This window comes from Lepus europaeus, chromosome 2 (assembly GCF_033115175.1).
Source record: "Lepus europaeus isolate LE1 chromosome 2, mLepTim1.pri, whole genome shotgun sequence".
Lineage (NCBI taxonomy): Eukaryota > Metazoa > Chordata > Mammalia > Lagomorpha > Leporidae > Lepus > Lepus europaeus.
This window is the reverse complement of record NC_084828.1, coordinates 110323342-110350389: the sequence shown is the minus strand read 5'-3', so window position 1 is coordinate 110350389 and position 27048 is coordinate 110323342. Positions and strand designations below refer to the sequence as shown.

Below are 27048 nucleotides of genomic sequence, written 5' to 3'. Positions count from 1 at the left end.
CTAGCTCCTGACTTCAGCCTCCTGCTAATCAGACCCTGGGAAGCAGCAGTGATGGCTCAGATAACTGGGCTTCTGCATCGCACGAGAAGCTTGGATTGAGTTTGTCTCCCCAGCTTCAGTCTGGTCAGTCTCCAGCCGTTGCAGGCATATGGGGAGTGGACCAACAAATGGGGTGCACTGTACCTGTTGAATGAATGAATGACTTATAGGACAAATAATCCTTAAGCAAAAACTAGAGTCTGTATTTCTGTAACTTCTTGGCAAGTTTTAAAATCAGGTTGTATGGCCGGCGCCGTGGCTCAACAGGCTAATCCTTCAACTTGCGGCGCCGGCACACCGGGTTCTAGTCCCGGTCGGGGCGCCGGATTCTGACCCATTTGCTCCTCTTCCAGGCCAGCTCTCTGCTATGGCCCGGGAGTGCAGTGGAGGATGGCCCAAGTCCTTGGGCCCTGCACCCCATGGGAGACCAGGAGAAGCACCTGGCTCCCAGCTTTGGATCAGCGCGGTGTGCCGGCCGCAGCGCACTGGCCGCGGTGGCCATTGGAGGGTGGACCAACAGTAAAAGAAAGACCTTTCTCTCTGTCTCTCTCTCACTGTCCACTCTGCCTGTTAAAAATTAAAAAAAAAAAATCAGGTTGTATAAATCCTCCACCTTTGTTCTTTGTAAAAATTATTTAGGCTGTCTTAGGTCCTTTTCATTTCCACATCAGATATAGAGTCAGTTTGCAGATTTCTACCAAACAGCTTGCTCAGACTTCCAGTTCAGGTGCAGTGTTTTAAATTTTCAAGATACCATGTTTGCATGTGCTGTGCCAATTTATTCCTAAGTATTGCATATTTTTATGCTACTATAAATAATTTTAGAATTTAATATTCCAGTTGTTTATTGATAGTATGTAGGAAGTTTTTACAATTTTTCTAAAAATTTTATTTTGAAAGAGATCAATCTTCCATCTACTGGTTCACTCCCCCAAATGGCCACAATGGCCAGAGCTGGTCCAGTCTGAAGCTGAGCCCCAAACTCCATCTTGGTCTCCTATGTGGATGGCAGGGGCCCAAGCACTTGAGCCATCTTCTGCTACTTTATCAAGCCATTAGCGGGGAGCTGGATCAGAAGCAGAGCAGCCAGGGCTTGAACTGGTGCTCCTATATGGGATGCTGGCTTCTCAAATCGTGGTTTAATCAGCTGGACCACAACACCAGTCCCAGCTTTTAAAAATTAATCTGTGACTTTGTTAAACTCACTTTTTAGTTTTATAGCTCCTATCATAGATTTCTTAGGTTTTCTGAGTAATGGTCATATCAGCCATAAGTAAAGACAGTTGTACATCTTTCTTTCTAGTCTATATGCTTTTTAAAAAACTTGTTTATTTGGTTATTTGGAAGGCAAAGTGACAGAACGATCTTCCATCTGCTGGTTTACTTCCCAGATGGCTGCCACAGCTGTGGCTGGGCCAGGCCAAAGCCAGGAGTGGAGGACTCCATCCCAATCTCACATGTGAGTCCCCAGGATTCAAGCACTTGAACCATCATCTGCTGCTTCTCAGGCACAGTAGCAGGGAGCTGGATGGGAAGCTGAGTAGCAGGGACTCCAACCAGCATTCTGATAGGAGACGTGCCTGTTCCAAGAGGCAGCTTAATTCGCTGCACAACACCTGCTCCAACTTGCACTTTCTTTCTTGTTATTGCCTTATTGTACTGGCTAGGACGTCTAAATGTTGAGTAGGGGGGCTTGCCGTTGTGGTGCAGTGGGTTAAAGCCCTGGCCTGAAGCATCAGCATCTCATATGGGCACCAGTTCTAGTCCTGGCTGCTCCTCTTCCAGTCCAGCTCTCTGCTATGGTCCGGGAAAGCAGAAGATGGTCCAAGTCCTTGGGCCCCTGCCTGCATGGGAGACCTGGAAGAGGCTCCTGGCCCTGATTTTGGATTGGCTCAGCTCTGGCTGTTGTGGCCATTTGGGGAGTGAACCAGCTGATGGAAGACCTCTCTACCTCTCTCCCTCTCCCGGTATCTACCTCCCTCTGTAATTCTTTCAAATAATAATAATAAACTGTTGAGTAGGAGTGGAGAGTAGACACCCTTGCACTTCTATGGGTCTTGTGGAAAATGATCAGTCTTATCACTTAGCATGAGTGTAAGTGTAGGGTTTTTTTGCAGACACTATCTGGTTTAGGAAAGTTCCCTTTGCTTGCTTGTTTGTAAGTTTTTGTCCTATTGGGTTAAAGTTTTCTGATAGTTTGTTAAGGATTTTTATTTGCAAAATTATGGCATACCAAGAACAGGATCTTTGAAATCCAACCTGAGGTTGAACTTCAATTCTAATACGAGTCATGTGCCCAAGGGATATATACTTATTATCCAAAGCCTTTTCCACACAGTTAAAAATTACACTTTCTGTGATTGTTCTAAGGATTTTTAAAGAGATTTATTTATTTTATTTGAAAGGCAGAGTTAGAGAGGCAGAGAGAGAGGGAGGGAAGGGGAGGGAGGGGTCCTCCAATCGCTGGTTCACTCCCCAGATGGCCACAACAGCTGGAGCTGCACCAGTCCAAACCCAGGAGCCAGGAGCTTCTTCCAGGTCTCCCATGCAGATGCAGGGGCCCAAGCATTTGGGCCATCTTCCACTGCTTTCCCAGGCCATAGCAGAGAGCTGGATTGGAAGAGGAGCAGCTGGATTGGAACCGGCGCCCATATGGGATGCTGGCACTGCAGACAGCGGCCCTATCAGCTATGCCACAGCACTGGTCCTCTCTAAGAATTTTTTTAAAGGCCTATAAAATCCACTATTACATTCTTAACTTTTATGAGGTCAAATTAACAGATATGAATGAGATCAGGTGGTACCCCTGTTTTTCTGTGTGTGGCTGCTTTCACTGAATATAATGACCTCCAGTTCCATCCATATGGTTGCTAACAAGATTATCCTTTTATGGCCGGATGGTATTCCATTGTGTGTGTGTATGCATTTTATGTTTTCAGCAGTTGATGGACACTTGGGGTGCTTCCATTGCTTGGCTGTTGGGAACAGTCCTGCAGTAAACGCAGCAGTGTACTGACTGACAGGCTGACTTCCTTCCCTGGGATACACTGCTTGATCACATGGTAGCTCTGTTTTAGTTTTTGAGGAATCTGTAGTAATTTACATTCCCACCAACAGAGTGCAGGGTTACCCTGGCCAGCACCTGTTATCTTTGTCTATTTGACAATAGCCAGTCTAAATGGAGTGAGATGATATCTCATCACAGTTCTAAGCTACAATTCCCTGATTAGTGAAGCTAAGCATTTTCTCATGCACCTGCTGGCTGTTAGTATGTCTTTGAAAAACGTAGGAAGCTGGAATCCAAAGCAGAGCCGAGGCTCAAAACTCACTGTTGCTATGGGCTGTGGACATCTACAGCAGTATCTTGTCTTTTTAATTTTATTTGCATTCCTTTGAAAGGTATAGAGACAGAAGGAGAGAGATCTTCCATCCTCTGGTTTACTCTCTAAATGCTCACAATAGCCAGAGCTGGGTCAGGCTGAAGCCAGGAGCCTGGAACTTAATGTGGGTCTCCCATATGGGTGGCAAGGGCCCAGTTACTTCAGCTGCCATCTGCTGCATCCCAAGATGAACAGCAGGAAACTGGACTGGAGGCAGAGGAGCCAGAACTTGAATTGGCACTGATACAGGATACGGGTGCTCCGAGCAGCAACAGAGCCACTGTGCCCCATGCCTGCCCCCAAGTGGTGTGACTTTACTGCTGCACCAAACACCTGCCCGATGCCCACTTTTTCAGTGGATTATTTGTGGAGCGTTTTGCTGTTGAGTTCCTTATATATTCTGGGTAATACCCATTTGACAGATTTATAGTTTCCAAGTATTTTCTCCTGTGCTATAGGTTCTCTCTACACATGTTGTTTCTTTTACTGTGCAACAGCCTTTTAATGGGATGAAATCCTATCTGTATAGTTTTGCTTTTGTTTCCTTTGCTTTTAGGGTCTGATCCAAAAAAATTCTTACCATTCCAATGTCCTGAACGACATTTTCTTTTCCTAAGGTTCAGATTTTGTATTTATATCTTGGATCCATCTTGAGTTGATCTGTATATATGGTCAGACCGTATGCTAGTTTCTTTCATCTGCTTTCTCAGGAACATTTATTGAAATGACTGTCCTGGGGCCAGCACTGTGGTGCACTAGGTTAAAGCCCCGGCATGCTATGTCGGCACAGGTTCGAGTCCTGTCTGCTCCTCTTCCAATCCAGCTCCCTGCTAACGTGCCTGGGAAAGCAGTGGAAGATGGCCTAAGTCCTTGGGACCCTGCACCTCCGTGGCAGACCCAGAAGTTGTTCCTGGCTTCAGATCAGCCCAGCTCCGGCCATTGCGGCCATTGGGGAATGAACCAGCAGCAGTGGAAGCCTCCTCTCTCTATGTCTCCCCCTCTCTCTCTCACTCTTTCCAGAGTGTGTTCTTAGCACCTTGGTCGAAGATCAGTGGCTGTAAATACATGGGGTTACTTCTAGGGTCTCTCTTCTGTTCCATAGGTCATGTGTCTTATGCAGACACCATACTGTTTAATTGCTTTGTGATATATCTTATGTACTGATTTACAGATTTGTTTATTTGAAAGGCAGAGGGAGGGAAAGAAATATCTTCCATCCACTGGCTTACTCCCCCAAATAGTCACAAAGTCAGGTCTGGGCCAGTCTGAAGCCAGGTGCCAGGAACTCCATTGGATCTCTGACTTGAGTGGCAGGGACCCAAGTATTTGGGCCATCTTCTTTTGTCTTCCCATATGCATTAGTAGAAATCTCGATGGGGAGTTGAGAAGCTGGGGTTTGAACTGGCCTCCAGTATGGGATGCCGGCAGCAGCAGCAGCTTAGCTCACACTGCCAGTGTTGGCCCTGTGCTTTGTGAAATATTTAAGGCCAGGGAGTTTAATGGCTCCTGTTTTCTTCTTTTTGCTCAATATTATTTTGGCTATTTGGGGATTTTTATGGGGCCATACAAATTTGAGCAATGTTTTTCCTAGCTTTTTTTTCCGTGAAGTATGTTTTTGGTATTTTGATAAGGGTTGCATTGAATCTGTTAATTGCTTTGGATGGTACGCACGCTGTAAGAGTATGGTGTCTTTCTGTTTCTTCGTGTCGTCTTCAATTTCTGCCATCAGTGTTCTCTGGTTTCATTGCAGATTGCTCACCTGTTTGGTTGAACTGATTTCTGCGCTGTGTGCATGTGTTGTATGGCCAATGAAAATGGGATTTTCTTGACTTCATTTTTGATAATTCACTTAGTGTGTAACACCACTACTGTTGACTTTGTATCCTGCAACTGTGCTCAATTCTTCATTCTAAAAGTGTTTTGGTGGAGTCTTGTGTTTCATATCCATAAAACTGTATCACCTGAATAATGATAATTTGACTTTCTCCTTGCCAATTGGGATGCCTTTTCTTTTTCTTGCCTAAATGTTCTGAACAGAATTCCCAGTACTGTGTTGAATAGAAGTGGTGTACATGGGCCACATTGTCTTGTTCCAGATTTTAGAAAGGCTTGTTTTTCTACCATTTACTATGTTAGCTGTTGACTTGTTATATGGCCTTTATTATGTTGAGGTGTGTTATTTTGTTTTTTAAGAGTTACTTATCTTTTGAAAGGCAGAGTTAGAAAGAGGGAGGGAGGTAGAATCTGCTGGTTCACTCCCTAAATGGCCACTTTAAAAAAAAAAAGATTTATTTATTTGAAAGGCAAAGTTTGAAACAGGGAGGGGCAGGGAGGGAGGGAGGGAAGGAGGGAGGGAGAGAGTCTTCCATCCACTGGTTCAGTCCCCAAATGGATGCAATGGTTGGAGCTGGGCCCATCCAAATCCAGGAGCCAGGAGCTTCTTCTGGGTCTCCCATGTAGATACGAGGGCACAAGTACTTGGGCCATTTTCTGCTGCTTTCCTAGGTGCATTAGCAGGGAGCTAGATCAAAAGCGGAGCAGTCAGGACTCAAACCAGTGCCCAAGTGGGATGTCAGCATCATAGGTGGCGGCTTTAACCTGCTACACCACAACACCAGCCCCATCCTTTTACTTCTTTTGAATCAAAGTATATTTGATCAGGTAAGAATTATGGTATTTCTAATTTCATTTGCATGTATATCTTTTCACTTTTGGTTTGTGTATATCCTTAAGAGGTGAAATGTTTCTTAAAAAACAGATTTATTTGAAAGGCAGGGTAATAGAGGAGAGGAAGGTAGGGAGGGAGAGATACTCCATCCATTGGCTCACTCCCCACATGGCCGCAACAGCCAGAGTTGGGCCAGGCAGAAGCCAGGAACTCCATCCTGTACTCGCATTCGGATGGCAGGGGTCCAAGCACTTACAGGCCATCCTCTTCTGCTTTCCCAAGCACATTAATGGGGCTGGGTCAGTGGAGCAGCTGGGACTTAGACCAGCACTCTGATATGGGATGCTGGGGTCACAAGTAGCAGCTGAACCTCACTGCACTGTAACACCAGCCCCAGAAGTGAATTTCTTGTAGGCAGCGGTTTTCATCCATTCACTCTGTTTCTTTTGATTGGATAATTCAGTCCATTTACATTTAAGATAATTACTGATGGGTAAGATTTTATTACAGCCTTCTTTTTTTTTTTTTTTTTTTTTGACAGGCAGAGTTAGAAAGGTCTTCCTTTTTTCCTTTTTCTGTTGGTGCACCCTCCAATGGTTGCTACGGCCAGCGTGCTGCGCCAATCCGCCAATCCGAAGCCAGAAGCCAGGTGCTTCCTCCTGGTCTCCCATGCGGGTGCAGGGCCCAAGCACTTGGGCCACCCTCCACTGCACTCCCGGGCCACAGCAGAGAGCTGGCCTGGAAGAGCGGCAACCGGGACAGAATCTGGCACCCCAACCAGGACTAGAATCCGGGGTGCTGGCGCCGCAGGTGGAGGACTAGCCAAGTGAGCCTTGGTGCCAGCCTATTACTGCCATTTTGATACTTGTTCTCTAGATTTATTATAGTTCCTTTTCTTCTCATATACTGTTCCTTTGTGCTTAAGTGATTCTAGTAATGTTTTGTGGGTCCTTGTCTATTAAAAATTTTTGCTTTGTAGTTGCCATGTGGCTTATGGAAAACATCATTTGGTTACACAAGCTGTTTTGAAATGGAAACAACTTGACATTGATCATAAAAACAGGACAAGAAACAAAAGATATTAGCAAAAGATAATAAATTTACACTCCATCCCTCCCCACATTTTGAATTTTTGATCCCCATTTTACATCTTTCTGTACTGCATGTCTCTTTCATGTTAATGCAATTGTTAGGGATTTTATTTTGCCCCCCCCCCATATTAGAGATACACCATGTTTAATATTAGAGGACTATGAGTTTGTACAGTTACTCTACCAGTGATTTGCCCGCTGATATTTTCTTACTACTTAGTGTCTTTCATTTTGAGTAACTCCCTGTGGCATTTCATGTAAAACAAGTCTGGTGGCTTCTCCTCTTTTGAGACCGTCTTTACCTCTTCATTATATATACAGGATATCATTGGTGAGTACATTACACTTGGCTAGTAGATGGGCTTTCTTCCTCCTCCTCCTCCCGTCTTCTCCCTTCAGTACTACAAAGTCTCATCTCACTTCCTCCTGGCTTTCAAGGCTTCTGCTTCAGTGTCTGCACCACACAAACTGGGACATTTGTAAGTGTTCTTTTTTCTCCTGCAGCTTTGAGAATCTTCTTATCGTTAAGCTGGGAGAGCTTGGTTAGATGTTTTGGGGACACTCTTGGTTGAATATGCTGGTAACCTTTAACTTTACTACACCTGAATAGTTGCATCTCTCTGGAGGTTCGGGCAATTTTCTATTTTCTTTGAATATGCTTTCTACCCCTTTAGAATATTTATACCCCTCTTGAATCCCAGTAACTCCGATATTTACTTTTTTCCCATAATGTCCCCAAATTTTCATGTTTTTTTCATTTGATTCTTCTCTATGCATTTTTTTTTAATTTATTCGAAAGGCAGAGAGACAAGAGACAGAGGGATCTTCCATCTGCTAATTTACTCCACAAAAGCCCACAACAGCCAGAGCTTGGCCAGGCTGACCTGGAAGAATTTTGGCCATCCTGCTGCATCTCAGCCCCATTAGCAGGAAGCCGGATCAGAAGTGGAAGCGCTCAGTCCCAGGCACTGTGACATGGGGTGCTGGTGTCCCGAGAGGCAGCTCAACCCACCATGTCTCAATGCCTACTCAGCTTCTCTGTTTTCAGTCTTTGAGCTCACGGATTCTTTCCTGTTTCCATCTGTTCTGCTATTGGTGCCTTTTGGAATTTTAACTTCATTTGGTGGACTGTTCAGTTCAAAGATTTCTGTTTGAGTTTTAAAAATTATCATCTGTCAGTGATTCTCTGAGCCTAGATCTGCCTGAAATCAGTTTATGTGCTGCTCAGAGTGGGGAGTCTGTCCCTACAAACCTCCCTTCAGGGGTGGGATGGGTGGGAGCGCCCAGGCACTTATTCCTGTGGTCACCAGTATCACGATGCCAGATCACACCTGGATCTCATTTCCTCACAGCACTGCACTGCGATAGGACTAAATGGCTGGAATGTAAATCCAGAGGCTGCCTGCTGGCACTGACCTGGGGACAGGGACCATTAGCATCTGCCCAGTATTGGGTGTTTATCAGCTCTGCACTGGGCACCAAGACACAGTCCTATGGTTCCTTGCCATCTGCCCAAGGTTAGTGGAGGAGTGGTAAAGGCAACTCCTTGGCCACCCAGACTGACACTAAGCTGGGTCGCACTCGGGCCCTATGCAGTCAGCGGTGCACACAAGGCCCACGTGAGGGTGGTGGGGATGCCTGCCAAAAAGGAGCCTGTCCCATCAGGGCACAAATCTCTGCCTATTGCTGGAGCAACCCCAGAGGCTCCCATCTGTGAGCAGTGGCCTGCAGGCAGAAGCCTTTGTGCTTTATCAGGTGCTGGGTCTCACCATGCTGGCCTTGGCTCCAGGGCGAAATCTCAAATTCTTTCCCACCCTCCTACCCTTTGCCTGGAGTCTTGCTCTGTGGTCTGCTGGAAGGTAGGGAAGGGGTGGTAGACCAGTCCCTTGGCCACTTGGCTAAGGAGGGTCGGAAGACAATTTACATGTACAGGCCTAGGGACAGGAGCTGTGGGGCCCCAGCCAGCACTGGTTTTTATTATGGTGGGTCATGCAGTGGGTTGCAAGTGACAATTACTCAATTCCTTTCTGCTCCCAAGAGGGGTGTCTCTCCACGCTGTGGTATCTGGAAATGGGGGATTACACACCCAGCCTTTTCTTCCTGCCTTCTTCAGATGTCTTTTACTATCGTATGAAAACCATGTACTGGGTCTCGCACCTGGCTTCTCTTGTTCTTTTGATGTACACAAATGGGGCAGCTGGCCACTGCCGTATCTTAGCCACCATCTTGTTTCACCTTGTTCTCAATTTTTTGAGAAAATAGTTATTTTCCATGTATGTTCACATGTAAAAAATGTCCTGAAATCAGAGTCTCAGAACTGCCTGCAGGTTTCTTTACATCCTGCTGAGGTGTGCACTAACGTCTTGCAGTCTTTGGTGGGCTTTGAAGCAAGTACAAATAAACATTAAAAAACAAAGGCCTAGAACTCCATTTGGGTCTCCTGGGTGGGTGGCAGGAACCTTTGTACTTGAGCCATCATCTGCTGCTTCCCATAATGCACTAGCAGGAAGCCAGAGGGGACGCACTCTGATACAGGACGCAGGCATCTGACACAGGGACTACCCCGCTGCACAGCGCCCACCCCAGTGAAGTTCAGCCTGAGTACCCTTTTCTTCCTTTGGCTGAAAAGATACTAAGAATCCTATATAAGCAGTTAGTTGCAGTCGTACACAGAGTTTTTCTACACAGCCATCACACCGGACTCCATGATGGCTATTAATGATGGATATTTTTTTTTCATACAGAACTTCCTCACATGGCATTTTGGTATGGAAAAGTGAAATGCAAGGAGCCAAAGTAACATAATCGATGGCAGTAAAACGAAAACGCAATAGGAAGATCACCGGCTGAGACAGAGTAAGTATGGCGTGTTGAGAATTGATTTGCACTCTGAGGAGTACAGAATGCTTTCAGACCGAGCCAGACCACCAGGCATGGCCAGGGAAGAGACAAGATGCCTTGAACAGTAACTTTTTAGGTTAGACATGGGGCTCCTGAGTTGTTTCCTAAGTAGTTCAAAACATCATGCAGGAAAAGTACCAAGTCTTAAAACCAATGAATTCCTTTTGAAGGGAAAGTTTGGGACAGGTAGCTTACCAAAGGATTTATCTCGTCCTGGGAACCAGTTTAAAGAACAAAATATTGCCATTTTGAATAGTTTTAGCGATCTACCGGGGAAGTGGGTCAGAGAGTGTAAAATTTGCCTCCTCTGGGAGAGCACTGATTGGTTTCCATGATCGTGGTATTCATATTTGCTGTTTTATTTCCTTTGGATTTCTTCTTCTTACACATCTTCCCTAGGTCTCATTTTTCTTTTCTTCCATCTTTGATTCTCTTACATTTTCCATTTCAGACTTGTCTCCTTTTCCTCATCTTCTAAGAGCTTCTTGGTTGCCACAGTGGCTGTAGCTGCTGCTGCTCCTGTGCGTCCTTCTCTCGCCTCTGGTGACATTAAGAGTTCTCCTCGAGGGACTGCCATGTTTTTCTGGCCTTCCCCTGTGGGAGTCAGTGATGAAGTGGAGTAGGAACCACCTCTTGTATGGGGCCTACTTAGCTTTCCTAACTCGGATTTTGAGTAGAATCCAAATTTTAAAATCATTTGATACAGACCATTCTTTTTTATCTTGAAGATAGCTTTTTAAAAGTGGGTCTTGGCCAGCGCCGCGGCTCAATAGGCTAATCCTCCGCCTTGCGGCGCCGGCACACTGGGTTCTAGTCCCGGTTGGGGCACCGATTCTGTCCCAGTTGCCCCTCTTCCAGGCCAGCTCTCTGCTATGGCCTGGGAGTGCAGTGGAGGATGGCCCAAGTGCTTGGGCCCTGCACCCCATGGGAGACCAGGAGAAGCACCTGGCTCCTGCCTTCGGATCAGCACGGTACACCGGCCACAGCGGCCATTGGAGGGTGAACCAATGGCAAAGGAAGACCTTTCTCTCTCTCTGTCTCTCACTGTCCACTCTGCCTGTCAAAAAAAAAAAAAAAAGGGTGGGTCTTTATGAATATGAACCCATGGTATTTCCCTACCTCACCCCTATTTTAAATCAATAAAGGGTCTTTGATTTTTTTAATGGGGCAGGAGGAAAACCTCAAATGGCCTTATTCCATCTAAGCTTCCTTATCCAAGAAAAACACCACTTTCAAGGTCAGTGGCATTGTCAAGTTGGCAGCTTAGGTTTCTGTACCCTTGTATATCAGATTTGGAATGGAACTTTTTCAGATGGGGTCAAGTTAAGCTGTAGGATGTTTGCATATAGGCAAGTACTTTGACCAGTTACTTTATACCTATACAAGGTGTCTTCAATTAGTTGGGGAAAAAGCTGTGCATGGATTTCAAACTTTTTTTCCATCAAAATAAACCTGATTGAAGTTTGCTTAGGAATTTATATATGTGTGTGTGTGTGTGTGTGTGTGTGACATACATACATTATTTGTGTACCTTAATAAACGAGCTTGTGACACAGTAGCTATATGACCATGAGAGAAAGGGTTCACTCTGTCAACACTGAATTCTTTATCCTCAGTGACCTCACTACTCCCTTGGGAACTGTGTAGCCGTCAGCGATCTGCTTTTAGGCAAATTCAGCTTCTTCACTTTGTATTTCCAAACTCTACTGAAACTACAAAAGATCTACAAACATAATACTGCCACATAGATGTGTGTGTCTTTATCTGACATATTACTGCATAATTTTGAAACTTGTATTTCATAAATTGTGGAAATTTACCATGTTAAGTATAGAAAACATGGAGTATAAATGAAGATTTCCTCCTATCCTGTGAAATACTTGTAATGGGTACACGCAACAGTGCACAATGATGTATGTATGTTTAACCCCTCTCCAGTTGCTGACATATATAGATGGGTTTGTTACTGTTTGGGCTTTGAACAGCAATACCTTTTGGACATTTTTTTTAAAGGATGAATTTGATTCTTCTGCCATTCTTTCCTGATTTCAAATGGAGTCATCATTCAAGCCTCAACCCCTGTTCTTTTGCGTTTACCTCCCATTTGTAAATGTTCTGTCTCTTCCTTATACTCTTGTTCTTCCAGGCTTTATCACCTAAAAAGTCACATCCCTAAAGTAAATCCGTCTTTCTCTCTCTACATTCCTGCTATTTTCAGCTTAATTATCTTTGAAGCTCAAAGATTTTAACCTGAAAGTTCTACAGGGCCCTCTAAGCGTAGCCTTTACAAAGAGGTGTTTGGGGAATGTGGAGTCAGAATGGGACTGGGGTAAGAGTCATCAGCACTTATGTTGAGTATTACTATCAAGCTGGTATGTTAGGCATGTGTTTTGGCTCTAGTAGATAAAAGTACTTCTCTTACCTCTTTTCTAAGTTATTAAGCCTATACTTAGAAGTTAGCAATTGATACATAACATTTTGGTTTAAAGATCTGGGAGTTTTGACCATTTAGGCCTCAAAACTACCAGAGTTTACACATTAATTCCTCTTGAACATGTTCTTATTCTATAAGTCTTCTCAGAAATAGAATTCCTATTTATTTCATCAATTGTTTGGGGAGAAATGATTGCATTAAGTTACATTTTAGAAATAAGGGTGCTTGCTTTTATACAGTTTTAAGGTAGAGATAGATAGCATCAAGATAACATCAATATTTTCTCCACCCCCCCCCCCCTTTTTTTTTGCAGGGATGGAAAATAAAGTGGAGCAGTGTTGTGACCTGTGTTTCAGCAGGTCGTCTTCTTGAAATTTCACTAAAAATGACCGCTCTTTCTTCAGAGAACTGTGCTGTTCAGTATGAGTTACATCAGACAAACCAGCCCCTAGATGCTAACTGTCTGCTGTTCTTGATCATACTCGGGAAAATACTTTTAAACATCGTCACGCTAGCAATGAGAAGAAAAAACACCCATGAAAACTTTATGGGATGTTTTTGTATTTCTCTAGCACTTGTTGATCTTTTACTTTTGGTAAACATTTCCATTATATCCTATTACAGGGATTTTGTACTTTTGGGCATTCGGTTTACTAAATACCACATCTGCCTATTTACTCAAATTATTTCCTTTACTTACGGCTTTTTGCATTATCCAGTTTTCCTGATAGCCTGTATAGACTATTGCCTGCATTTCTCTAAAACCACCACGCTGTCGTTTAAATGTCAAAGATTACTTTATTTCTTTATAGTAATTATAACTTGGGTTTCAGTCCTAGCTTATGTTTTGGGAGATCCATCCATTGACCAAAGCCTGAAGACACAGAATGGTTTTTCTTTTCAGTGTCCTTTCTACACCAGTAGTCAGAGTTACTGGCTGGCCTTTGCCATGGTGCTGGTTTTACTTGCAGCTTTTATAACCTCTTGGTCAGAGGTTATGACGTTGGTACAGGCTATTAGAATAACTTCCTATATGAATGAGACTATCCTATACTTTCCTTTTTCATCCCACTCTAGTTATAATGTGAACTCTAAAAAAGTACTATTGTCCAAACTCATTGTCTGTTTTCTTGGTACCTGGCTACCGTTTGTACTACTTCAAGTGATCATTCTTTTGCTTAAGGTACAGATACCAGGATATATGGATCTGAACATTCCCTGGTTGTACTTGGTCAATAGCTTCCTCATTGCTACAATTTATTGGTTGAATTGTCACAAGCTTAATTTAAGAGATGTTGTATTACCTGTGGATCCATTTGTCAACTGGAAATGCTGCTTTATTCCACTTATCATTCATAATTTTGAGCAAATTGAAAAGCCTATATCAATAATCACATGTTAATATGTTGCCATGTTAAAATTAGTTGAAACTTAAGGGAAAGAATGATTTGAACTGAACTGGAGCTCTTCCCTCCTTCCATACTTTTTCAGGCTGTATCTTTTGTGGTTCTGATAGTTACTAAATAGTGTTTTCTTTCAAAAATACAACTCCAGGAAGTTTCTAGACTTGTTCGCAAACGTTGTATATTAAAAATGCTAATTTATTAACTCAAAAATGAAATGAGTTAACATTTGGCCACACTGATGTTTGTCACCCAAAAAACTATTAAGTGCAAAATGTTGTGCAATTCTAAAATTCCACTGCAACTATAATATATAAAGTTAAATAAACCTTTTATCAAATTCAGAGCCAAGAAAATCAAGATCATTTTGGTGTAAACTTTAACATAGGGGAAAGTTCACACAGAACTGCGAGTAGCAACCATGTCTCTTTCCATGAGTGTTACCTGATTCATTTTTAGTTACAACTCTGTATCATGTACTGGCATCTCAAATCATAATCGCATCAGCAGATACCACACTGTAAAGTACAGTAGGGTTTCTCAGACTCAGCACTATTAACATTTGAGGCTGGGTAATTCTTTGTTGCAGGATCTGCCTTGGGCTTTGTAGCAATACTTGGCAGAATCCCTGCCCTGTGCCCCCAGGTGCCAGCAGTGACAATAAACTGTTTGCACACACTGCCCAACCTCTCATGGTGGGTGGGTGGGCACAACTGCCCCCATTAAGAACCACTGAAATAAAATAGCAAAATAATCTCAAGTCACTTTGATTTCATTTGTAAATGCTAATATATGTTGCATGAATCTAACTTAGCATATCCAGAATTAGTGCCTTTTACTGATATTTTTTGACACATTAAGGCACATGGCTTTACATAATGACCCACATTATACACATACAGAAATGTGTATGAGATAGCAATACTTACCCTTACATGTTAAGCACAGGTGCATTTTTTTTTTAAGGGAAAGGGTTTATTGGGGAAAACCCAGCAGACCAGAGGGAAGGGGTGAAGAAGGAAAAGAGGAGAGTGTAAGAGACAGAGGAGCTAGCAAGGAGAGAAGAGAGAGGGGAGTGAGAGAGCGCACCACGTGCTCAGGAACAGGTCTTTTTAGAAGGTTTAGATCGAAGATAGAAAGGCTTGAGCATATGGAATCTCCATTTTCCCTAACGCTCACAGAAGTGATAAAGATCTTGAATGACATGGGGTCAAACCACTCTGACTTTGGGCTGATCCCTCAGGGCCATGGAGGGGCCCATTTTGATTGACTGTTAAGGTCATACATGGGCCATGCTGACTACAGAGAAAGATAAGGCATCGGTGTTTAAGGGCTAGAGCCAATTTGAGAGGGACTTAGAAGGCTACCAAGAGGAGAATCGGACGAAATGCTGTTAGAGAAAAGTTCCCATTGCGACCTGTAGAGTCAGATCCGTGGATTGTAAGTGTCCTTGAATCCCAGCAGTCTGACTAGTGAGAGGATATGGGAGCAGAAGGTGGGGTCATCACCCAAGCGCCCACTCGAGCCCATTGCTTAGCCTGTAGAAGGGAAACAGAGGTTGAGTAGTCACTCACACCCACTGTTGCCCAGACACAGTGTCTGTAGAGATAAAAGCCTTAAGTAGGAGTTATGGTTAGTGTCTAGTACTATGACTTTTATGAGAGTAGAAAAGCCTCAGGCGAGTAGACGAGAGTAGACCACAACTCAAAGTAGAGTCGCTGTGAGATTTCTCATTCGGCATCTTACCTCTGAATTTGGAAGGCCAGTGTGTGGCTGCAGGCACAGATGCATTTTTACACTGTCATTTTTCTAAGTGCTGGTTGTGGCCCACTAAAGTAAGCTCATAATCTACAGATAACTTCCCATTATTTGGAAAATGCACTAAAATCAATGCCATGAAGCACTAATCATAGCAAAGACTTAGGAAGGCACTATTTTAAGTATTTCACGTGCAGCAACTGATTTGATCCTCACAACAACTCTCGAATGGGTACTGTTATTCTCCCCCCTTATGACAAACGAATAAATTTAAACACTGAAATTAAGATACTCAAGATCAAACTTCTGGACCAACACCCAGAAGTGTGGCTTCTAGATTTCATGCTTCTTACAGTACACCACCCTGCCTTTCACCGGTCATTTGTTGTTTTGCAAAAGAGAGACTGTTTCAGTCGAATGGAAAGAAAGTTGTTTCACTGAAAATTGCACAATGCCCATGAACATTCTAAGGCTCTGAAGTCCCACAGTGAAGAAATCCATTTACTTGGGCTCACAGGTCTTTTCAGTAAGCATTAGCCATTGAAGGACAAGTTGGGAAATGCTGGGAAGTAATTAGGAGTCCTTTGAGTTCCAAGTACAGGTGGAGCATCCCAGTGTGTGAATCTGAAATGCTCCAAAACCTGAAACTGAGCAGATTACATATTTTTGGATTAGGGATGAGGGATGTTCAACCAGTAAATTCTATGTAAATATTCGAAAATCTGTAAAACTATAAAATATGAGGTCATTTTGGTCTCAGGCATTTCAGGGATAAGGGATACTCATCTGTAATTCCAACCTGAAAAGCTGAATACTGGAAAAAGGACAGGGTAAGCTAACAGAAGAACCTCTCTGGGCTATCAGTTTGTTTTGTTTGATGGACATTCTGGCTGCCAAAGCTCAGAACTATTATCCCAGCTGTGTTAGTTTTTCATTACTGTGATGAAATACCTGGGGCTGGGTTAGCTTACATAGAAAAGAAGTTCATTTAGCGCACACTTTTTGAGGCTGAAAGTCAAAACAGCACAGTGCTGCCTCTTTCGAAGGCCCCGCGCCCCTCTGGCTACATCACCTCGTGGCGGATGGCATCAGAACATGTGAGCTTGGGCAAGAGGGAAGAGATCACATGATGAGACAAGAAGCCAGAGCCCAGGGAGGGGCCAGCCTTGCAACCTCTTGCTACACCTACATCTCAATATGGCCATGGCAAAGCCAAAGTTCCTAATACATGAACCCTTGGGAGAAAATACACTCAAACCATCATACCAACTTAAAGCATCCTCTAGCTTCAAATATAAAATCTCAGGGAATGATTGTTTGTCCTAACTTGATTCATATGTCCACTCCAGTGGGCAGGATCTGTTAACAAAAGACACTGGATAAAGAACATGGATGGCACATTTAGAACAACAACAACAACAAAATCACATTGCTATATAAAAGCCAGATGCATAGAAAGCCAACATTCAGTAGAAATAATCCTATAGTCAAGAGAACAACAGAGTATTTAAACAGTTCAGAAAGTCTAAACCTGGCCCCCTTCACTTGGTTTTTCTTCTGAAGATTATGCCTTAATAATTGACCATAAAATGGGACTGAATTTTTAAAAATATATTGAATTTTATTAGCAATATTTTTTGCAGATTTTAAATTAGAAGCATTTTTAACTATTCCAAGTCCCTAAGTTTTTTACTTTACTTAGAAGATTTCTTATGTCTCATAAACAAAAAAAGAAATTATTCAATAGACAGCCAAATGGAAGAGGCTTTTATTTGTAAAGAAATGAACTTACAACTGGTCTACAATATATTATTGAATATAAACAATATAAATAAATGATCCTGGAGGCCCATGAATCTTCCATCCAGACCCACATGGAGCAATGTTACAACAATATTCTATGTGAAAATGTGCAGGGAACAAAGGTGCAATTACAAGCAAGTTTAAGCAGCAGAGTATAAGGTGCTTTAATTTAATAGTTAATGTTGCCATCAACAAACATTTGAATGCTCAAGTTTACTTCACTGAATAGAGACACAACAAATAGGAAAATCTAAAATTCATACACATGCTACTCGTAATATGAAAGTGCTTTCTCTTTTAAAAAAATACACCAAATGGACACTTTTTACATAGATCATGGTGTGCTCTGATGCAAAATTAACTTCATTTTCAGGATATACATTTTTAAACTAGCTATAGACACCAATCAAGGAACTCTAATGCTAAGAGTGCTAAAACTATTTCATTTTTCGTGAGGACTCTAATACAATAGCCAATGTAAAGAATACATCTATTATATAATCTTAACATTTGTTTTCTGTAAAGATTAAAAAAAAAAAAAGTTTTTCCCCTTGGTGATGGTTTGTTCATCCTGGGTAGATTATCTTTTGAAGTTTTAATAATATAAAAATTCTACTTTAGAATAATGGGAGGAACCAAAAAGAAGAAGTTTTTACAAATCAGTTCACCATGCACTTGAAGCATCAAAAACTAAAACAACAACAAAGTTGATCACAACCATTTACCTTTCTTTAAAAGAAGACAACAAGTAGGAATTTAGTGGAGACTTGAAGTGCCTGCCACCAGTGTCGGTACCATTCTTGTGTACTGCTGTCTACAGCTTCCAACCTTCACTACAGGCATAAGCCTTACTCTGGGGGTAGTTTTTTTGGAACTTACTTTGACTTTTTTTCCTCCATATGGGAAAAAACAAAAAGAATAATAAGCCTTTAAGTGAGGTGATTGGGAATGTAGTTACCCAACTTGGAAGTAATACAGAGAAAAGTTATACTATCTTCACACATATTCAGTTGACTTTTGAAAACTTAAAATTACATATACAAAAAAAGCATTTATGCAAAAGATTTTAACAGCAAAAATATCTGCAAACTTAGATACACTTTAAAAAAATTAAAACACTATAAAGGTAATTTTTAACCATGGGACAGTTTTTTAAAATCCAGACTGGCTACTTACATGTTAGTGTTTCTGTTTTCAGTCAGTTTGAAAGACTCTAATGTAAATTCTAATCCAACACTTATTTGGATAGTTTCCTGCTTTAAAAGCTGTAACTTTGATGCACAAAAGGTTTTAAAATATATTCTCATTTTTTGTCTTTATGAAGAATGTTAGTACCAACTGATTATTAATATTTAAAGCTGTTACAACAGGAATATAACAGTGTGGGTCACAGAATTCCAGCACAAGAAGGAAATTTTACCCAATTAATGATTCATTCTCCCATTTAATGTTTTCTTCCCAAATACTTGGCAATTCAACATGGGACTGTTTTGCGTTTTACCAGCTCCACATTTTACAGGATACCCTTTTCCTATGCAGTAAATATACTTCCTAAAGATACTGCTGCTTACACATATAAAAAGCTGGGCATCTCTAATAATTTTATAATACAATTTATTTTGTGTGATCTTTCTTACTTTAAAAACAAACAAAACCCAAACCTGTCCCAGAGATCACCTTTGAGATTTTTCGGTTCTGAAAAGTTGCTGCATTTTCAATATTGGGTTTAAAAGTTTTGTAAATAAAAATGTACAGTAAATCAACACCAGCTTCTTTCGTTGTACTATACATGGCATACAACAATAACTCTAGAACAGAATCAAGTGTCCAAATACTGCTGTGGAATATGGGTTACTACAAGAGTATCAAAATGTTAAGTCCTTAAAGTTAGACAACTTTAATTTTGTAACCTAATAAAACATATGGTCATTTGATGTCTAGTGTGTGAACCATGTTGTAGGAATTGTGGTGTGACTAACTCAGACCACTTAGCTGTCATCTAGCCAATGCATAAAAAAATTCCTCCCATTCCAAATTTACAGTCAGTATATTAGGTAATAATTGTGCCCATGTTTACTTAAGCCACAATGAATTTTGTTTGGGAAGATTTTACTTATTACCAGTTCTTTAAGTCATGTACACTACCCATGTCGTACATGTAAGGATTCAAATTGTTTGCTTTATAAATGAATGCCTAGGTGCATGAATGACAATATTCTTATGTGTTCACATGGTCAGTGGTTAGCCAATATGTAGCATTTAGAAAAACCTCATTTGCTAGTCTGAATTTTCTGCCTTAATCTTTAGGAGAACAAAGACTGTAGATGGCCCAGGAAATGTCTGCTTCATAAACATCTTTTAGCAAAAGCTCTTAAGTATAAAATGAAGCATTAAAAAGGGAAAGAAAACCAAGTAGGAACAACTTTAAAAATGTCCCATTATATGGTCTGGCATTATAGTTTTAGAGCTAGGGGGCTACCTTAAGCCAAAATCAACACTGTGAGTACTGGAGGCACCATACTGTATATTTAGAGGCGGTTAAAAGCCAAATCATTGCCCAAGGTGTCAAACATAACTATTTAACCAACAAAGTAAAACCCCAATATTTAGACCAATGTGTTTTATTTTTACTCATCATGTTAATTCAAGGTATATTAACCTGTCACTTACTATTAAAGTAGGTTATTTACTCAGTATTTAATACTTAAAGAAAAAATACTTTTAAGACAAGCATTCCAAACAAATATTTTAAACACTGGACATGTCTGGTTTGAAGCAAGACTAAAAACTCCTTCTTTCTAAAATAGGTTGATGTTTATTTCAGGTTCCACCACTCTCTTATAAACACCAACTTCTTCATGCCATCAATGTAAGCTCCACAAAACATGGAATTAACACTGGTACTATTCCATAAACTATAGCTTTAAAGCCAATAAAAAATGGCTACTATTAACCCTTATAATATTTAGTTAAAATTTTTAAAAGTTAAAAAATGATTATGAAGTTAATTTGAATAGGCAGTCTAAAAGGACTTACTATATTACTCTCTAATTAAAATTATGCCAGTAGCATAACAGTGCTTCAAAATTATACTGGTTCTCCCAAAGTAAAATTCATTCATTACTACTTTTCAACAGCATACTTTGTCTTCTAGAGATTCACACTGAATACTACTCAATATCACAAAGCAATATTTTTGAAAGGCAGCAAAAAAGAATTTTTAGAGTATTAGCCAAATGCTCATTCTTACCTCTTCTCTAATATCTCTAAAATTGTCATCTTTTAATAAAATTAAACATCCACACGCTATTTTTTTAAAAAAGAAAGAAAGAAAACATTTGTGGAAAACCTTTCCCAAAAGATACCATAAAGATGACACTGGTGAGGAGTGCGCACGCTTCTCAGACAGAGGGGAGTCTGCAGAGAAGCTGGGTTTCAGGTAGAAAAAGGAGGGTGTGGACTCCCTCTCAATGTATGTTTGCTACAGTAAGTTCAGAAAAAGCCAGATGTTTTCTCTAGAATATGATGGTGATAATAATATTTGCATTCAAGCCTTATAAAACTCTCAAATAAAGCTTTCTCATAGTATAGTTTTACAGTAGATTAAGCTCTAAAAATAATATGCAAAACTCAGGAATTTTAAAAATTTAGAAACTTTTCAAGGAATAATATAATTTTAAACTTTTTGACTAAAGAAATGGCTTGTTCTGCTGCTATGAAGGAAACTATATGGTGATAAATTTTATGAACTTCTAACAAAAGAGGATTATCGCCCCAAAGAATTTTTTAAAGACGTATATAGCTTAAATGGGTCAAAATTAAGTTTCAGGAAGATTGCATATTTACTTTTCCTAACACTATGTTTGTGCTTATCTATACTGAATCACAACCTTTGAAATAAAATCAAATGCTCTAAATTACAAAATGCCAGTATTAATGAATGTGGGTTAAATAGTTCATTTCATGATCCACACTGCTGTGCATGGAAGAAATAGAGGTAGGCTTGTTTTTACTGAAATCCAGACTAGTAAAGAGAAACCTATCGCTCCTAGTCACCCAATTCTTAGACTGAGACACAACCGAACAAATAAGATATTATCTCAAAATGCCTTTCTTTGTAATAATCTACAAGACTGGTTCAGCTGTGGTATCTGAAAATGGAAACTTGCCTTTGTAATTCTGACAACTCGTAAGAATCAGCCTTTAAGTTTTTGACAACTATTCTTCAACTGTAACAGCTGTCACCTTTTTCAGAAATCAACTGTCATTAACTTTTGTATCACTAGAACTTATCGGTATCTATGCTTGCAAGATAGAGAGTGAGTCTGATTATAGGTAAATCTTGACATAAAAACTACAGCATTGACTGGGATCCAGCAGTGATTTACTATGTCAAACTATTGATGAAAGCCATAATCTATACTAAACAGCTTCACTTAACTGTGCTATCCTCTAAGGTCTGGAATGCTTTTTCTCTTCTATATATCTCCTCCTCCACTTCCCCAACCTTCTTCCCAGAAAACCTTCCCCAGGGCCCCTCTAGTTTCATACTATTGTATGTGCGCAAGAAACCAACTGGGCACACATTCTGCATAGATGGGCCAGTTTCCACTGCCCAGGGTTTCATAAAGTCCTGCCCCAGCTGCTTCCCCTCCTAAAATTGGCCCCTTTACAAAAGTCTCTAAGGACTTTGAGGCAAGGGTCTGTAATAAAGTTTTCATGCAGTTTGGTTGGAGCTGAGGAGGTATCAGGGGTAGTGAGGTGAGGCCTTTTCTGCCATTAGCTAGTACTCAATGGAAGAGGCAGCACGTTTGAGTTTTCAAACCACAAACTATAATAAATAGCCTCTTCCAGGGAAAAATGTCTAGCTGAGGATTTCATCCACTGGATGTGGCTGTGAGGTCAGCTTCATTCAGGATACACTTTCTAAATCTGTGCACTTGTAAACATGGCCCAACACTTAAACCTACATGGCCTCCCTGTCATTCTTGTGCCACAGTGGTAACAAAACCATAAAAATTGTAACTAATGGGCTTCAAAATATTTAATTGAACAAGCCAGTGAAATGGGACACAATGACAGATTACAATCAAAGATTTGTATCTGTGAATGGGTGTTTGACTATAATTTTACAAGTGCTATATGAAGATTAACTATCACAAAAATTATTGAGGCATGGTTACCATATTGTTTCATAGTTTTAAATGCTTCACCACATAAGGAAACGAAAATTAACAGTGGGATACCTATGAAAAAAATAACTGCTATTTTCAACTAGGTAAGACATGAATATTCACTTCAAAAGCACAGAAATTTGTTCAGCGTTGAAGTGCATGACAACTAATGAAGATGGCAGGCCTCCCTGTCTGCCTCTTTCTCCTTCTCAAGCTTTGGCACTAGCATTTCTTTCCTTCCATTCCACTTTCTCTACTCCTAGGTGCCAGCCCTTAAACTATGATGGAAAAAAAGTTCTATTTAGAAAATTCCATAGCAAACCTAAAGGTATCAGCATAGAAATAGCCACTGTAAAGGTGACAGGTTGTGGAATAGCACTGTCTCATACTATACTGATTACATCAAAGATGCATAGCTGTGTTTACACATGCCTGCACAAGGCTTGATGACTATTAATGTTATATAAAAATTTTTACAAGTTCTCTCAGTTTGTTTACTTTCCTAGGAACACAAGCTTAAAGCAAATAAAATTTCAAACACAGTTTTTCCTCCTCAACAGGAAAAGATGTAAAGAAACTAGAAAATGCTAACTTAAGTAGCAAAAGAACCTCCCATGTTCCTTTTCTGCTTGCCAAATCCTTTACCCAATCAAAATCTAAACCAGTTAGCCACATGAAAGGGAAGGAAAGGAACAGTACCCTCCCTACCTATACCATACTGAAACAGTGCTGAAAACTCAGTACAGGGGTGGACATGCAGTGTCAGCTGCATTCCCATCACACAGCTAAAGCTTTGAAATGAATATGATTAGATCATCTACAAAATGGCTGCACCAAGAAAAGAACAAAAAGTTGACAGCAAATGAGCCATTTATAAATAAAACTACTCAAAACAGCAAGTATGTATTCTGGCTATGTTTTGAGTGGGGACAATAGAAGATTGTGACCACTTGTAAGATTTCAGATTATAAGGCATTCTCCAATAGCAACTCTTCTTGTAAGCCCCTTCTGGTCTGTGCTAGGCACAGGGGCTTTTAATAAGTGCAGAATGACTTCCCAGAGGAAGTAAATAAAGAGAGAACATACAACACACTTGGAAGTTAGTACCTTAAAGGCTATAAATAAAATGGTTTCCGAGGTAACTGTTACCGCCAGGGGTGCCTATCCTCAACAGTGCTGTAATAACTGTGGATTATCTGTGACAAAGCTGTTGTTCCAGGGGAGACTCCTTTGCACCTCCCTCCTTCGTGCAGGGGCCTCTCTTACTAGTGCCTGTCCTGCATTTGTGTTTTGAAATTGCAAGATGAGGGGAAAAGTCGAGCATATGATGACTTTGTCAATCATGATTAGCTGTTAATAAATGAAAATTGACTACAGAGTACTGACCATTCCTTGAAACTTCAGTCCAGTAATTAAAATGTGATATAAAGAAATATGTAACATAGACTACAACCTACTGCAGGTCTGGAATATGAGCCTTACATTATATTAAACCTCCTAATCCTACACATAACTATCGGTAAACATCTCTTTTTAAACATTACTACACAAAGAATCCCACAAAGCATACATTCAAACAAGAGGCATCTAGAGATTAAAAAAATTACCCGCTGTATTTTTGTATAAAAATAATCAACATTCTCTAATGTACACAAAGCCAAAAGATAAATATCTGTGATGTCTTTAGTGACATCTTAGTCTTCTACTAGCTCAACACAATTTTTGTGAAAAGAGCAGTGAAAATGAAACTCTTGGACTCTTCTTTTCCCACTTACTGAACTTCCGCCAAATACCACTGTATGTTCCTGCAATCAGCAAACTATCTCAAGCACATGGTACATAGAAGAAACAGGAAAAGATGAAAACAAAACCTTCATAATCTCAAAAGTTTCTCATATCTAGGACTACAATGTTCTTAGGTTTCCTACAAGCAATTCTGGTTTAGTTTCATAATTCCATAGAACTGTTCAAGGGAAGGTTTTGTTTAATTTTTTTCCCTAAAGCATGTACATATAAAATCAGATCTGATCATCCAGCAGAAATCACTCGGTAAGTGCTTTGCAGGAAGCATGCACCAGTTTAGTAAAGGAAAAAGAAATGTGCGTTCTAGCTAGACCCAGCACATTCAACATCAGAAAAGTTCCACAGAGCAGTCACTATCTGCTACAAACCATTTCCTCGACAGAAGGAGTGCGCTGGTTCATAGCATAATTGGATTATGCCTTCATCAGTGCAGAGGAGCAGAGAGATAAGAAAGATAATATAAAGCATTCCTTTCTCAGAGTCAAATTATTTGTATGCTAGTCCTTATTTTACAAGTCAGTTTTGTGGTTTTCTTTTCCATTTTCTAGTATGCATAAAACTGGATCAAGTACTTCATCAGAATTTTAACACTACCTAAATAACAGTCCCATTGTATATATATTCCTTGTTGCCTTTTTAAAATGTCCCTCTGGGTGGAAAAGAGCAACATCACTCCTTTTACATCTAGTTTTCTCAATCTGGACGCTACTGACACTTTGGACCAGATACCCTCCATGGCAGACGGCTATCCTGTACACTGTAACATACTCAGCCTCTCTGGCCTCCACCCAGGAGACACCAGCAGCAACGCTCCCCAACATTAACTCTGAGCTGTGACAACCAAAGATGTCTCTCGGTATTGTTAATTGTCCTCTGGGGAGGAAAAACTGACCTCCTAGGAGAACATCTGCACTCAATGCACAGAAACTGAAACTCAAGTTTAGAACAGAAACCAATTCTTCTGACCTCTAGATCAGTATTATTCATGCTAGAACACAATTCTTTTTTAATAGCATTTGTCTAAAAGACACGTTTTTTAAAATGCACACTGATGTTTCACTGCATGATTCTGTCATTGGACTTGTAAGTCATTCCACAACATATCTCTAACAACAACTTTTAGAAAACTAATAGGGTAGAAAAATGTGTAAGAAAACCGAATACGAAGAGGAGAAATGTAAATTATTAAGTTTTAAAAGGATTCTTTATATTAATGATAAGCATTACTTTTAAAAAATTATCTGGTATAACACATTTCTTTGAAAAATATCATGGCCTTCTCTACCAAGTCTTTTAATGTTGCATGTAATCTGCAAAATTAACTTTACCAATGTTGGCTAATAATGAAAATGTATGATGAATTATTCTATCTGTAGAAATGTCAGCATCTGATGCAGAAATCCCAATGTGCTTGGCTATCCACCACGAAAAGTTTAATATTCCAGGGCGAGTTAAGCCTTTACCTTACAAGTCTGTTTGAGAAGAGTAAAACGGCCGTTATAGCAAAGCCTCAGGTTCCTGTTAGGATTCCTTCAGAGAGTTGATGCGTGCACAGATTTTTAGGGCTGGGCCTAGCTTGATATTCATTGCGCTCATGAGATGGTCTTCTTTTAGCAAGAGAAGGGCCTGTCCATCGATCTCCTGTGCTCTGAACTCATCTGCAATATCCTGGCAGCCTGAAATTTAATCGAAGGAAGAAGTCAGAATTGAATACACAATACCTAATATTATTCCTAACAGTCACAGTTATGTTCCCCCTGGATCTGAGCATCTGAAATACAGACTGAGAAACAAATTAAATTAATTTATGGTAGTCTTAGGTTCATTCTTGAAGACAGTATGTGCTGGCATTCTGAAAATAAGAATTGATTTGAAATCCAGGTAAAGTAATTTACTTGAAATTCTTCCTCTAAAAATCATAATATAAAAATAATTAGTAAGAGCCAGGCAAAAATGTACCGAGTGAGCAGTCCAGATATAACAGTTCCTTCCTGAAAAGGTCTACAGTGCCACCTCAAAGCAAGTCACACATATGAAAGGCCTGGGGGAGGCATCTGGTGCAGTGGTTAAGATGCTGCTTGAGATGCCTGCATCCCCTCAGAGTGCCCGGTCTGGAGGTCTGCCTCTGCTTCTAACCCAGCTTCCTGCTAGTGCACCATGGAAGGCAGCGATGACTGTTCAAGTGTAGAGTCTGTTACCCACATGGGTGATCTGGATTCAGTTCTGCGTTCCCAGATTCATCATGGCCCAGTCTTGGCTGCTATGGGCATTTGGGAAGTCGAAAGGTAGATGGAAGCTCACTCGCTCTGTCTTTGCCTTTCAAATAAAATAATAAAAAAAACTTTTAAAAAGGTCTGTATTAACAGACCTTAAGAGAAATATTAACTGGTTATACCTCATGAATTTATCTTTGTATAATATATCCTACACACATTGGCCCAGAGGGATAAAATATTGTCATAAAAAATAATAATCCCGTAATAGTTTCTCAAGTACAGAGTACTACTTTCATTATTTGTTATTTGAATTTATGACCTTTATTGCCAAGGACATGTGAAATATCATCATTGTTCATTCAGTGCAGAACAAATTCT

General features: G+C 40.5%; 2 protein-coding genes across 9 annotated transcripts in view; one reads left to right on the top strand and one right to left on the bottom strand.

The window, feature by feature from the left end:
* The window catches only part of GPR160 (G protein-coupled receptor 160), a 58321-nt gene extending 44112 nt beyond the window's left edge, over positions 1 to 14209 (top strand). The window contains exons 3-4 of the mRNA XM_062178018.1: positions 9923 to 10034; positions 12827 to 14209. Coding sequence (XP_062034002.1) covers positions 12899 to 13915 — 1017 coding nt within the window. The 5' untranslated portion in view covers positions 9923 to 10034; positions 12827 to 12898 and the 3' untranslated portion in view covers positions 13916 to 14209. The remainder of the gene's footprint in view (positions 1 to 9922; positions 10035 to 12826) is intronic.
* A 3211-nt stretch (positions 14210 to 17420) lies between these two features.
* PHC3 (polyhomeotic homolog 3) overlaps positions 17421 to 27048 on the bottom strand; it is a 112882-nt gene continuing 103254 nt past the window's right edge. For 7 of the 8 annotated variants that reach the window (XM_062211948.1, XM_062211960.1, XM_062211979.1 and 4 more), the window contains one exon: positions 17421 to 26130. In XM_062211948.1, coding sequence (XP_062067932.1) covers positions 25976 to 26130 — 155 coding nt within the window. In that variant the 3' untranslated portion in view covers positions 17421 to 25975. The remainder of the gene's footprint in view (positions 26131 to 27048) is intronic. The other variant, XR_009868057.1, reaches the window with a different exon arrangement.